Raw genomic sequence first — 14500 nt, forward strand, 5'->3', positions numbered from 1 at the left:
TGGGAGGCTGAGGTAGGAAGATCTTAAATTCAAAGCCAGCCTCAGCAACTTAGCAAGACACTGTTTAAAAATAAATAAATAAATAAAATTAAAAAGAGCAGGGGATGTGGCTCAGTGGTAAAGCCCCCCAAGGATTCAATCCCCAGTACTAAAAAAAGAAAAAAATAATAAAGAAGATAGCTAAGGTAATAAAAAATTTATGATGGATTACCTCTTAATTATTTTTCTCATGAAATGTAAAATTATAATACCAACAACCTTAAAATATACATTTTTTAAAGAAAAACAAAAAGAAATTGCTAAACAATGCTCTAAACAGGTTAATGAAAACTGTAAACAAACTACCAAAACACTTCTACACTTTGCAGGAGTTCATAAATTTTAGGGATGCCAAAGCAGGAGAATTCCAAGACCAATGCCACTCTATTCAACCTAATGATATCCTAACTCAAAATAAAAACTAAAAAGGGTTGGGGATGTAGTTCAGTGGTATAGTGTTCCTGGATTCAATCCCGAGCATCAAAAACAAAACAAAACAAAACAAAAAAAACACAGCCACAAAAAAACAATTAAAAAAAATTTTTTTAGGATGCTGAAATAAATTAGCATTTTAAAGTTAAATATCTACATGAATGCATATATACATTATCTATATATACACACAAATCTATTCACATGCATACATTCATATTTTATTCATTCATTTATTGCAGTGCTGAGAATTAAACTCAGGGCCTCAAGCACACTAGGTAAATGTTCTGAAACTGAACTACATTCCAAGCTCAGATAAATACATATATTTAAAAATGTTATTTTTATATTTGTTTTGAGGAAAAAAATCAATTGTAATAAAAGATGATGGAACTCAAAAAGATCAGAAATTGCAATTTGCACAACTAAAATTTGCAGAACTAAACAAACAATTTGCACAACTAAAATATAAAATATTCAAAATCAGCATTAAAAAGAAACAGGAGGGGCTGGGGATGTGGCTCAAGTGGTAGCGCGCTCGCCTGGCATGCGTGCCGCCCGGGTTCGATCCTCAGCGCCACATGCCAACAAAGATGTTGTGTCCGCCGAGAACTAAAAAAAAAATAAATATTAAAAATTCTCTCTCTCTCTCTCTTTAAAAAAAAGAAAAAGAAACAGGAATTATATTCAGCTGCAAAATAAAAAAATGTCAAAATAGGGCTGGGGCTGTAGCTCAGTGGTAGAGCACTTGCCTAGCATGTATGAGGCATTGGGTTTGATTCTCAGCACCGCATAAAAAAATAGATTTAAAAAAAAAAACCCAAATAGCATTTCTAACTTTTGATCATGCAATCATGCAATATTTTCTCCCCAAGAAACAATTTTCAACAAAGAAAACAAACGATCTCACTGGGCACATCTGTAATTTCAGCAGCTTGGGAGGCTGAGGCAAAAAGATCAAACATTTGAGCCCAGCCTCAGCAACTTGGTAAGACCCTCTCTCAGATTAAAAATAAAAAAAGGGCTGGTGAGCCAGGAGGATCTCGAGTTCAAAGCCAGCCTCAGCAAGTTAATGAGGCCTTAAGCAACTCAGAAAGACTCTATTTCTAAATAAAATAGTTTAAAAGGGCTGGGGATATACCTCCGTAGTTGAGTGCCCCTGGGTTCAATCTGTAGTACCAAAAAGAGGCAAAAACAAAAAAAGGAACAGACCTCCTATAATAGCTTCTCTGCACTGGTTAAAAGCACCAGATAAAACAATTAAAAGCATTCTTCAATCTTCAGCCAAGGGCTGGGATTGTGGCACGGTGGTAAAGTGCTTGTCTAGCATGTATGAGGAACTGGGTTCGATTCGCAGCACCACATATAAACAAATGGTCCACCAATAACTCATAAAGATATTTTTAAAAAGAATTATGATGTTATTTCATATTAACTTAAAAAAAATCTTCAGCCAAGAGGCATCCTTACATATTAGAAGAATTAACTGAAATATTTCACAAGCCTGTTGTTAACAGCTTGTGCTATGATAAACCATCATTTTCAGACTCACCTTTGCTCAATACCAAGATGTGCATTGATGCTAGCATATCGGGCAGTGCCAGTGAGGTTTTTATCTTCTCTGTATGGTATGTGTTGCCTTGTCCTGTTGTCTCTGTACTTTTTGGCCAAACCAAAGTCAATAAGGAATAACTTTAAAAGAGAAATAAAGAGACATTAGGTTTTCAACCTTGTTCAAACTGCTTCTTATCCTTTTACTAGCATGTATCTATATATTCAAATATGTCAAAATAAAGATTTCATAAGCAGGACAGATACTGAACAGACTTACATCCCTAAAAGCTTTTACTAGTCCTCACCAATAAATCAACTAAAACAAAACAAAACAAACAAAAAACAAAACAAAACAAAACAAAAACAAAAAGAGTTAAATCTAATTATCTGCATTTCACAGGCTCCAATTCAGGATCCTGTCTTTATAAAATAGTGGATAAATGAATACATGCCTGATGGCAGAGTTGTCAAGTACTCATTTTGCCATAACGGAATCTGACATCCTGTTACTATTTGTAAACAAACATGATGTTTCAGAATCTAGACATAAGCTATCTGTAACTCTTTCCTCCTACAAAAGCCACTGTTCAAAATGCCAATGAAATACTCATTTAAAATAAGACATCTTTAAAAATCCAATATTGCCAGAAAAACTAAAATTTTTATATTAAATTAAAAAAGGACTTTCATAAATAAGCATACATATTCTACTAGTTTGCACTGATATTTAGGTGACCAGGTTAAACTTCTGGAAAATTTAACAAGTCAATCTAAAAAAAGTACTTAGCAATTAAAACAAGGTGGCTTACAATTAGCAGTTTAAATTAGCCTATTCAAAACAAAATTAACATTTCAGAAAAAAATTTTTAGTTTTATCTTCTTCAACTAAACCCAGGGAATAGGGTGCTCATTTACAACACAGCTGATTTTTCTAAATAAGTTTACTCTCCAGAAATGAAAACTTTTGAAGGGGGCGGGGGGAAGCATCTCTATTTTTAATGAAAGAGAAATCCAGAATGCATTCACATTTACCTACCATTTTAAACAAAACAAATAAACTTATAATTTTGGCCTTTATCTTAACTTTTTATACTATGATGTAATAAAGTTATATCTATAATAATTATCAAGAAGGGCAGGTCTATTTGCCCTTATATACTACATGGTCCTGGATTTTTTTTTTTTTCCTAGTTATACCCTTATCTCTTCCATCCTCATACTGGGGACTGAATCCAGGAACAATCTATACTTTATTTTGAGAGGGTCTCAAAATAAAGGGTCAAATATTAAAGTTCTGAGGCTGACCTCAAACTCATGATCCTCCTGATTCAACCTCCAGACCCACTGGGATTACAGGTGTACACCACTGCTCCTGGCTGTTTAGGCCTAAATTTTGTAATTCTTTTTGCAAGGCTACTACTAGTCCCTTCTGCCACAGTCTGTAATCTGTGAAGTGCTGGAAAACCCGTTTGCCTAAATTGTTAAGAGTTTGTTTCACAAAGAATACAAATTATTGCTTTAAGTTAATTTAGACCAAGTGCCTCTCTTAAGAGAATGAGTATTTTCAGCCAGGTAGTACCAACTATTCTCAGTTATACTTTGCATGGTAAAGACATTAACATCTGAGTTTCTGTCACCATGACAACATGAGACACTTATTTTCATTTAAGAATACTAAAAAACAATGAATATTAAAATTATTAGTAAAATGTAATTGGATAATGAAAGTTATTTAAGTAATAAGATTAAACTTCCTAAGCAATCAAGTTACTTCAGGAATATGAACAAGTTAGTGATATAAAACACTAAGAGAAATAAATTGCTCACACTGTAAATTTCTCTTGATTATGAAAGCAGTTCAGTACACAAATATTAAAGTGAGTGAAATACCCTTCTGTTAAACAAAACAAAAATTATGATTAAGTTCTGCAGATTCATATTGAAAAGAAAACAGGAAAAAATTAACACAAAAGGACATTCAAATTCATGGTATTTCAAAAATACCCTTAGTAAATTTGAGGATTCCTGAATGCTAAATGAGTAATCAGTACACAAATTTCCTCTAGGGGATATTTTCTGGGATTGTATCCTTTAGTACTTGAAACAGAGGAGAAAAAGGGAACAGTTCTGACATGATTAAGACTGTTAGTTTCATTCAAATCTGGCAACTACAGTCAATAGCTCCATTTACAACTCAATAACAAGACACTTTCTCACAACCCATGATTGCTTTATAGAAACCCAGTATTCACTACAGTTCTTTCCTTCCACAAAGCTAAAGAAGGAAACCATATTTTAAAAACAACAACAAAAACCCCCTAAAAACATATAACACTGTCTTCTTAAACATTTCAATCTTTAAAATAAATCAATTTTAAATTTTCTCTTACAAATACCAAAAATAAATCAGGAAAAGAAGTGTCACTGTAATAGAAAGGCGTCCTATTTTCAGCAAACAACTGAAAGGAAAGCTGCTTGAAATAAAAATGAAAATATCTTGGTAGTTCATTACCTGTGGATACTTATCAAAGCTTCTTTTAGTAGCTCTATTTTCAACTTAAAAACTAACATAAACATACAATGCAAGTGTTTACATAAAACTAGTGGTATCAAGAATACTAAGAGTTGTAAATATTGTAAAGGCAAAATCAAATAAGCACAGTCAGTATCAAAGAAACTTAAGACAATGTACGTATATAGGCTTACATATACAAAAGGAAGCAAAATTCTTTGGTGGGTTAAGCTGCTTTTCTGCGGACTTCTAGTTATATGTTGTCTAAGATCTTTGTATTGCCTGTTTTAAAGAATGCAGCTTAACTATTCAAAGGTACATAGGAATCAGTTAACATCTGATAAATTGCAACCATTCTCTTCAGAAACACTATTGCTAATTTTAGTTTTTTAGTACTTGGAACAATTTTTCTCCTAACTCAAGGTGACATTACTCTAAAAAATTTGAAAGATCACTTAATCTCATAACCTAGTTAACCTGTATGTATAGAATATAAAAACATAATTTTATATGTAAATTATTAAGATTATTCTCACAAATATTAAATATATGAATAAGTAAAAATAAGCTCTAAAGCTTAAAAAAATTTATATTATCTTATAATGAACCAAATTACCTATCATGTTATCTATCTGTTCTCACTTCTCAATCAAGATTACAATCACAATAGCTGTATTTCTTTGCCTGAATAAAAATAACCAGTTGTTGCAATCTTTTAAATAGTCCTTCAGATATGTGTGGATTAATAAAGCACTACACAGTACTCTTCTTTGATTCCTCATGCCAATACCTGCTTTTCGGTGCATACTAAATTAAAAATAAAAGAGTCATCTGTACAGGAGCATCAAAATTTAAGTGCCTAAATTTTATTTACTTTCCTTTGTTTTTAACGTAGAAAACAAAAAAAAAACTAACTTCCACAAAAGTAATATGAAGAAATGCTTGTAAAATTATTGTAGTTTATCTAAGTTGTCAAAATCTAAATTAGCAAGCTATACATTCACTTATCTTTCACATTACTAATGGTAATCTACCACTTACTTTGAATAGTGCTTAAATTATGTTATTATTGTACTATTAAAAATATAATGTCCTCTAGTTCCACAGCATATGCTGCTCTTTAAGTATCCATTTGATGGAAGCTGAGAATTTACACTTATGATAACTCAATTCTAGAAACACTATATCTGAAATCTGACCTATACTTACCTGAAGTTCACTTGGGAAGGAGAGAGGCAGAATATATTCATTTTACAGTACTGAGTTTCATTTTTCATAAATGAATTTTTGTGTATTCTGCAACTCCAAATACATTTTTAAAAACTAGTCTATCTGAAGTTTACTATTAACTAAAGAATTTTAATACTAGAACAACATATCTTTTCCTCATATGGATGCTGGAGATATAAAGATAATACTCTATTTCCAATTAGGTTTTCTCTAAAGTTCACAAATTTTAAGCAAAAGCCACAAAGAAACATCTTAGTAATGTTATATGTTTGCCAAGTATGTCTGAATAATGCCAACGGTAAGGGGTGCTTGAGCAAGATCTACATTATCCAGAATTAAAACAAAATAAAAATAATCAAAATAAAACAATAAAAAAGAAAAGCACATGAATTTGGGATTGAGGTTGGAATAGGAGACAGTTTCAGACCTGGTTTAATCCTGAGAAAGATGGGTCCTGAGAAGTACTAACAGTCATGCTTCTTTTCCTCTTCCCCACTGGAGATTCTAAACACTAAACAGACAATAGAGGGTGGCAGTGCATCAAACAGTATTGCTTACATTGCAACAATGGCCGGCGCAGACAGGCAACACCGAGGCATTAGAGAAAGAACAGGGTAGCCAAATGCCATCCTTCTTCCACCAAGCACTGTAGCTTCTCAGATTTCCAAATAAGAATCACATGCTTAAGAACATTTGAATTCTAGAAAATACTCAGGTTTTTATTGCCACTATATTGTGTCACTGCCTGAATCAGGGATAGCAATGGTGACATTTGGCTCTTCAATTTTTAAATAAAAAACAGGGAATTTAGATCTGCAATCTTTGGCACCACAATCTGCCCTTCCCCCCAAAAAAGATTATACAGGGGAAAAAAATCTTCAGTAAGGAAGAGGTAGAAGGCATTTAGTCACCTTAAAATTTATTTTCATAAGCATGCAGGGCTGATTACTAGAAGAGATGAGTAAATTCACTAAGATTGGAGCAGCCACTCCTAAATATCAAATTCAGAACAATTTTCCAAGTAAGAAATTTAATAAAAATTGACCTCAAATACTCCCCCCTCCCCCCCTCCCATATGAAAACTACTAGAACAAGCTGACCAAAGAATCCAGTCTCATACAACTGGCATTTTTTCAAACTACAATAATACAGAAAACACTAAAACCCAACTACTTAAAAACACTAATCTAAAATGCTCAACATTTATTACTTGAATCTTAGGTAAGCAAAACACTTCTAAGGTCTCTCTGAAACCATGTAGCAGTAAACATCTCCATGAAATTCTTAATAACTGTGAGGAGGACACAGATCCTAAAAAAATGTTTCACCACCGGGCAATGTGGACTTCCCAACATAACTATGTGATTAATAAGCTATTCTTAAGGAGGAAACAACAACTAAACCTAAGTATTATTGTTATCAACTAGGCCATCATTTAAATTTAAGACAAAAACCATGTACTGCACTGTCAACATGCAGGACAAGGATCATATGGAAATAAAAGATCTTCAGGATTAAGAAAATGGGAAGAAAAGGGCTGGGAAATTGGTCAAAAGAAGAGGCAAACTGACAAAACTGCCCAAAAAGTAAGATCAGTAATATCTTTTCAGCTAAATCACCAGGTTTTACAATAACAATTAAGAACCTGGATGCTTAAAAAAAAGAAAAGAAAAAAAAAAAGAAAAAAAAAAGCAACATAATACTCTCTGAAAATGCAATTTGGGAACGTTAAACTATACATAGGCTGAAACACCTTTCATAATTTAAAGCTCAATGAAAAAAGTTTGCTTTCCTAAAACTTGGTCAATCTCACATATTAACAAATCAACACCAATTCTAATGGTAATGGCTCCAAGTTGGCATTCATACAGGCAAACAAAGGTAAACATTTGTAGCTGGACCTAAAAACACAACTTTCCCTAACAGTTTAGTAAAACAAATGGGACTCTTCCTTCCAAAAACAAAACAAAAAACATACATAAAACAAAACAAAAAAATTCCCAAGTTGTCCTGAAGTTGAGAATTTCTATCAGATCATCAACATGCTTAGTGCATTGCCAATGCTGCCTGTCTGCCCGAGCTCAACAGTGAATGGATAAAAGAAAGCAGTTCACTCAATAAAACTAATATTGTAGAAAAAATTTCAACACAATTAGTTTCTAACTATAATCATGCGCCACTAGCTAAATCCAATCACCCCAGAAGTTGAACCATTCTCAGCGATCCCAATAAGCACTACTTTTGTTGTATGAATGTTTGTTTCACTTGTCTATTCTTTTCCTTTAAAAGGGGGCAGGGAGGAACTCACCCAACTTGGCGCCCAAGTAAGAAACTGTCAACTACTTTTGAAGAAGGCCCAAAAGTTATCCTTTTATAAACACAAATCCAAGGACCAAAGAATTCTCAATATCAACCATGCTCAGCCAGCAAATGTTAACGCCATGGTGACAAGATGGGTCAGTGGTTCCCATACTGGCACAAGCACATATATTACAAAACCCACACTTTAGAGCCAAAGGTTAAAATCTGATTTTTAGCATTCAGGAGGAAAAGTATATAGAGGTTTTCACTATTCAAGTGAATGAAAAATAAATACAACTGTTCAACAGTTAAATAACAGACGATTACAGTTCATTATGAAGCCCCTGGAATTTTATATTTCCACATAGATAACCAACCTCAGTTGGGTAAGTTGGAGAGAATATATTTCAAGTTACTAAGTTAATAGAGTTAGCTGATTATCCTTCTAGCACAATCTTTTAAAGCAATTATCAACAGCAATTTTTTACTATGGCTTCTTAAAGATAAAGAAGTTTATGAAAGCAATTCTTGTCAATATTCTACTCTTTGTTTTTCATGCAAAGAGCATTTGACTAACCTTATTACAGTGCCGCCCAATACCCATTAGGAAGTTATCTGGCTTAATGTCTCTGTGTATAAAATTCTTTGTATGCACATACTCAATTCTACTGATCATCTGGAAAAAAAAAGAAAGATTAATTGAATAAAGTGATAAAAAGAAACCAACAAATTATTTCTCAAGTATTTCTGTATCTCAATTATCTAAAGTTCACAACAAGAGCATTAGAAAAAGTTAAATGGGATGAACAAAAATTCTCCATTTATTTCTAGCTTGACAGATTTCTAAACATAAACCTATAATGCCCTTTGGCTTGTTTGTTCAGTATTAATGTTTAAAAACACTTGTCTAACCTGATAGATTTGGTGGTCAGTATGTTCAAATTATAAAACTAATACAATATGTGGAATTACTTCAGTTGTCACAATAAATGAAATAAAGGCTTTCTATCCTCAATCTCGTGAGAAGGTAACATATTAAAAACAGCCTACAAGGGCTGAGGGTACAGCACCTGTTTGACACGCATGAGGCCTTAAGCTTGATCCCCAGCATCATAAAACAATCAGCCTGGTATTACCAAGACCCATTTCCATGCTACTCTTATAAATACAAACACAAAGAGACACACACACATAGACTTAGGAGTTGGGGTACTGACTACTGATAGAAAAGTTATTATTATCATTTCAAACTGAGTTAGAAGCCTTGGGTCTTTACCCTGTTCTTCTTTCTGTGCTTACATACTTCTATGCAAAAGTTGAGTATTAAACATGTCATTCTAACAAGCTCTTCTTGGAAATTAAATCAAACATTATAGCTCTATTAGTAGTAGTAGTAGTAGTAGTAGTAGTAATGCTTGGGAATGAACCTAGGGCCTCACACATGCTAATAGTAACCACATGTTCTACCACTAAGCTAAATGTTCTTTTTAATGGCTATAAATATCCTGTGGCATAGTCATAATCCTATTAATATATGCTTAGATATATGTCCTTACCTAGCAGCCCCCCCCCACCATGGGCTATAACTCAATCCAGGAATCCCTGGGTTAAAGGGTGTATATATATATATATATAAAACACTTTCCTTTTGGTGGTACTGGGAACTGAACCTAGCTCTACCACTGAGCTATATCCCTAGCTTTTTTTTTGGGGGGGGGGGGGCGGGGAATGGTGGTGGTGGTGGTACTGGGGATTGAATCCAGCGCCTGGGCATACAAGGCAAGCACTCTACCAACTGAGCTATATCTCCATCCCTTTTATTTTGAAATAGGGTCTCACCAGTTGCCCAAGCTTATCTGAGACTTGTGATCCTTTTGCCAAAACCTTCAGAGCAGCTGAGATTATGAAGAGTATCTATATACTTTTAATTTTTATAGATAACATCCAACCACCTTTCACAATAGGCTATAAAATTCATATTTCCACCAGCAGTATATTAGAATATTTTTTCTAGACCTGGCAGATAAAAAGTATTACCTCACTTGTTAGGTCCCTACCACTTTATCATTTTTATGAACTGCTAAACTATACCCTTGATGCCTGTTATTCTTTTGGCTTACTCTTTCTTATTCATTTTTAGGAGCCTGTACAAAACAGACAACCTTTCATCTATTACGTAAATAGGTACAAGTTTTAAAAATTTGTCTTTTGACTGTTTGTGGTATCTTGAATAAAACAAAAGTTTTTTATTTTCAAATTAACAAATACAATGTCTTTTGTATAAAATATTTAATTAGACGTGGCATTTTAAAATGTATTCACTATCCAGAGCCTGCCAACGTTCTCCTTCTACTCATGTATTCTTACTCTTCTCACTAGTATGTGTCAGGTTTCTATTTTTCAATTGCCCCCATTTCCCCCAGAGCTTTTACTGCTTTGGATATACAGATTTTTTAATCATACTCCTTTACCTTGACAAATGTCTTTTGAAGCCAAACCAGCTTAAACTACTTACACCCTCAAAAAAGCATATGTATAAATGTACAAATACTACCTTTGAATGCAGCAGCAACTTTACAGGAAGAAAAACAATATATTTAGGTCACTTAATTTGTATACCTGCCTTAGATAATAACCATCATTAACTGTGACCATTGACCTCCTTAAATAAAAGCTTTCTTGCAATGCCCCCTGCCATGGAACTGGATTCTTTCTCATGTTGCCAGCATACTCAACACAGACTTCTATTACAGAATCTTGGTATGGACCACCATGCCTAGTTGGTATAAAATCTTTTTTTGCTTTTCCTAAAGATAAATAGTGATACATGGAATCATGATACCCCAGTTTATGAAATGTTTAAATTATAGTTAATAGTAGTTTTCTTATTTTCTATTTTTCATCAAAATTTCACATACCTGGTCAGCTAACATAAGTACAGTTTTCATTGTGAACCTTCTTGAACAGAAATTGAAGAGGTCTTCAAGGCTGGGTCCCAGAAGATCCATGACTAGCACATTATAGTCTTTTTCCTGACCATACCACCTAACAGAAGAAGAAAAGGAGAAGGGAGGATTACTATGATAACCCAATTACCGCTTAATATCATAAAACTTTAAAAAATTGCTAAACTTTAATTTTAAGACAGTTATCCTTCTTTTTTTTTTTTTTTCTTCAAGGTAAGCTCTATTCGGAACATGATCCCACTGATTAAATACTTTGTCTAACATAAAATAGAATAAGATTTTTTTTTTGGTCAAGTGACTCCAATGTCCTAAAGATAGGAAATGCATGAAGATATTAACAAATTCTTTTACTAGGGCAGCTGAATTCTATACTCATCTGCTGTCACTGACTCCTGTGACCTTGGTTAAGTTCCTTAATCTTACTAGACTTACTTCCAAAATAAGAAATGAAAACTAAATCAGTCATTCTAAAATTTTCCAGAAAATAAAAACCACTTTTCATTATTGTATTTTATTTTTTTAAATTTTGGGGGGTTGTAGATGGACACAATACCTTCACCTTATTTATTTATTTTTATATGGTGCTGAGGATCGAACCCAGTGCCTCCCACGTGCCAGGCAAGTGCTCTACCACTGAGCCATAACCCCAGCCCCTAAAAACCACTTTTTAAACAACAAACTCCTGTATCATTTCCCACCAAACTGTGCTTATTACTTGTATTTTCTCTTAAGGATGACCACTGCTACTTTTATTTACCCAAGGACTGGGAATCACCACAGCAATCGATTTCAAATTTTAACACTTACAAGTATCCTCCTCCTCATCCTTTTTTTTTTTTTTTGGTCACCGGGGATTGAACTCAGGGGGCACCTGACCACTGAGCCACATCCCCAGCCCTCTTTTGTATTTTATTTAGAGACAGGGTCTCACTGAGTTGCTTAACACCTCGCTTTTAGTGAGGCTAACTTTGAACTCTCCATCCTCCTGCCTTAGCCTCCCAAACCGTTGGGATTACAGGTGTGCACCACAGCCTGGCTTGAACATCCATCTTTATTTTAAACTTAACCAGATAACAAATTCTTCTTGGAAAAAAAAATAGACAATATTTAGGATGTATAAGCAAAAAAGAGCAAGCGATCTTAAAGCTTAAAATTGGACTAGTTTCTTGTTAACTTCAGTAAAACAGATACAAGAGTTTCTGTATTTGAAATTATAATTTAAAAATATCCATCAAAAGGGTAGAAATAGGCTTCTATTTTCCCCTTTCTTTTTCCTAGTACTGGGGATTGAATCCAGGGGTTCTGAGCCACATCCCCAGCCCTTTTCTTTTGAGAAAAGGGTCTCAGTGAGACTGGTCTTGCACTTGTGATCCACCTTGTCACTGAGATTAGGGGTGTGTGTCACCATGCCTGGCTCTTTCTATGACTTTTACTTCAAGTGTAATACATATCAAGCGTGAGATATGGATAACCACCAAACACACAAAAAAATCCATTTTACGCCCTTTTTGTAGAAAAAGATAAAGGAAAACAAGTCTGCTTAAACCTGTAGAAGTCTTGTCCACGTGCCTAAGGAAAAAAACACCTGTGCCAACGTGACAGCACAGCATTGGTCTGTCATTTTTCTACTCCTTATTCTCCACACGGAAATTCAACACCCTTCATTTTCATTCAAACATTTACTTGAAGAAAGGTCACAGGACTTTTTGGGGTGAGAAACAGGGGACATAACACATGACAATATTAAAAAGGTAAATGATGAACAAAAATGTTGTGTTTTCCTTCCCTTTTCTTTTTTCCTTTATTTAATGGCAACAGCAAATCTATGCTAGAGTTGTCAGGAACTTGCTATTTTAAATGTCTAACATCACTGAGAACTACTACAGAATTTAAATAAAAATAAATCTAATTTACCTATTTTTTTTTTTTGCCGGGGGTGGGGGGGTGGACAGTACTAGGGATTGAACCAGGGCCTTGTGCACATGTTAGATAAGCAACCTACCATTGAGCTACATTCCCACTTCTTTTTATATATATTTTATTTTGAAACAAGGTCTCACTAAATTGCCCAGGCTGGCTTTGAACTTGTGATCCTCCAGCCTCAGCCTCCAGTAGCTAGGATTACAAGCACTTCCCACCACATCCGACTTTACCTAGGTTTTTAAGAAAAGGGAGAAAGAATAAAGGAAGCAAGGAGAAGGCATAAAAAGTCTAATAGGTCAAAAGAAAAGCACAAACCATCTCTCTCACCTATACCAGAAAAATGTCCATTGATGGCCCAGACATAAAAATAACAAGCAATTTTATAACCATTCATCTAAACCCAAATATGAACAGAAATTTAACAAGATTTATACTTCATATTTTCATCAAATTAACATAACTCTATAAAGCCCCTTTTCATTTGGGTACTTTTCTTCTTACTAAAGTGTAAGGACTTGCACGTGTCCGTAATCCCAGCTACTCTGGAGGATGAGGCAGGAGGATCCTAAATTTGAGGCCAGACTGGGAAATTTAGGGGATCCTATTTCAAAAAGAAACAGCAACAAACAAACAAACAAAAGGGCAAATATCAAAAAAGCTCCAAAATAACTAGGTCTTTCGATCTACAAAGATTGGTACTTTAAACTCCTTAAAAGTGTGAGGCAGGTGTTTCTTCTATCTTTTATATTTCCTCTTGATTTCAAGGAATATGGCTTATTTCTCTAAAGCTAACATTTCATACCCTCCATCTGTGCTTTCCATCTGGACTAACCCATCAAGAACATTATTGCACACAGATTAGGAACCAGGGATGATCTGCTTATTCAAATCCTACTCATTTCTACCATCACCTCATGTTTTCCACTATTTTGAGAGCTTCTCATTGTTTTAACCCAACCTCCTAAAACGCCAGATACTAAAGAAATCTCCTTATGTAGCCTATCTCACACTGGTCTCCCATTTCAAAGAACTTCCCTCATTCACCTCCTACTGCTTATATCCATATTCTAGCCCTCTGGCAATAAAATATCCTCTTTCTGTTACTTCAGTGTTTGGCAAATGGCAAGCCGTTTCAGTTTTTAGCTGTCTTTATAGAACCTGAGTAATAAATAAGCACTAACCTGACTGAGATCATTTAAATTTTGGACAATCTGAACTATATCACCACAAAAACCTCACTCCTATGCTCCACTTCCTAGGTGCCTACAAGTTAGAGACTCGCTTTGCATTTAGATTTTTTTTTTAATGTTACATACATGATAAGTTTGCTATTAAGTATGCTGTGGTAAAGTGATGTGCATATTGTATATACTTAGGTTATCCTTGAAGATTAAAAAAAATCGTTGGATTTGTTTCTTATTCTTCCTAATAATTTAAAGTTAAAAAAATAAAACAAGATGTCTAGGGCTCTCATTTTCTGTTTTAAACCAACACCTTTAGACTTCAGTGTTACCTGAAGTTCACAATTTATACAACGTCATTA

At 34.1% G+C, this 14500-nt stretch overlaps 1 protein-coding gene across 6 annotated transcripts in view; it reads right to left on the minus strand.

The window, feature by feature from the left end:
• Csnk1a1 (casein kinase 1 alpha 1) overlaps positions 1-14500 on the minus strand; it is a 43175-nt gene that overhangs the window by 12505 nt on the left and 16170 nt on the right. For 3 of the 6 annotated variants that reach the window (XM_013358139.4, XM_005324176.5, XM_040273771.2), the window contains exons 3-6: positions 10987-11113; positions 8646-8744; positions 6195-6278; positions 2024-2163 (exon numbers count right to left, since the gene is read on the minus strand). In XM_013358139.4, coding sequence (XP_013213593.1) covers positions 2024-2163; positions 6195-6278; positions 8646-8744; positions 10987-11113 — 450 coding nt within the window. The remainder of the gene's footprint in view (positions 1-2023; positions 2164-6194; positions 6279-8645; positions 8745-10986; positions 11114-14500) is intronic. The other 3 variants (XM_005324177.5, XM_078047609.1, XM_040273772.2) reach the window with 1 other exon arrangement.

Source organism: Ictidomys tridecemlineatus, chromosome 1 (assembly GCF_052094955.1).
Source record: "Ictidomys tridecemlineatus isolate mIctTri1 chromosome 1, mIctTri1.hap1, whole genome shotgun sequence".
NCBI lineage: Eukaryota > Metazoa > Chordata > Mammalia > Rodentia > Sciuridae > Ictidomys > Ictidomys tridecemlineatus.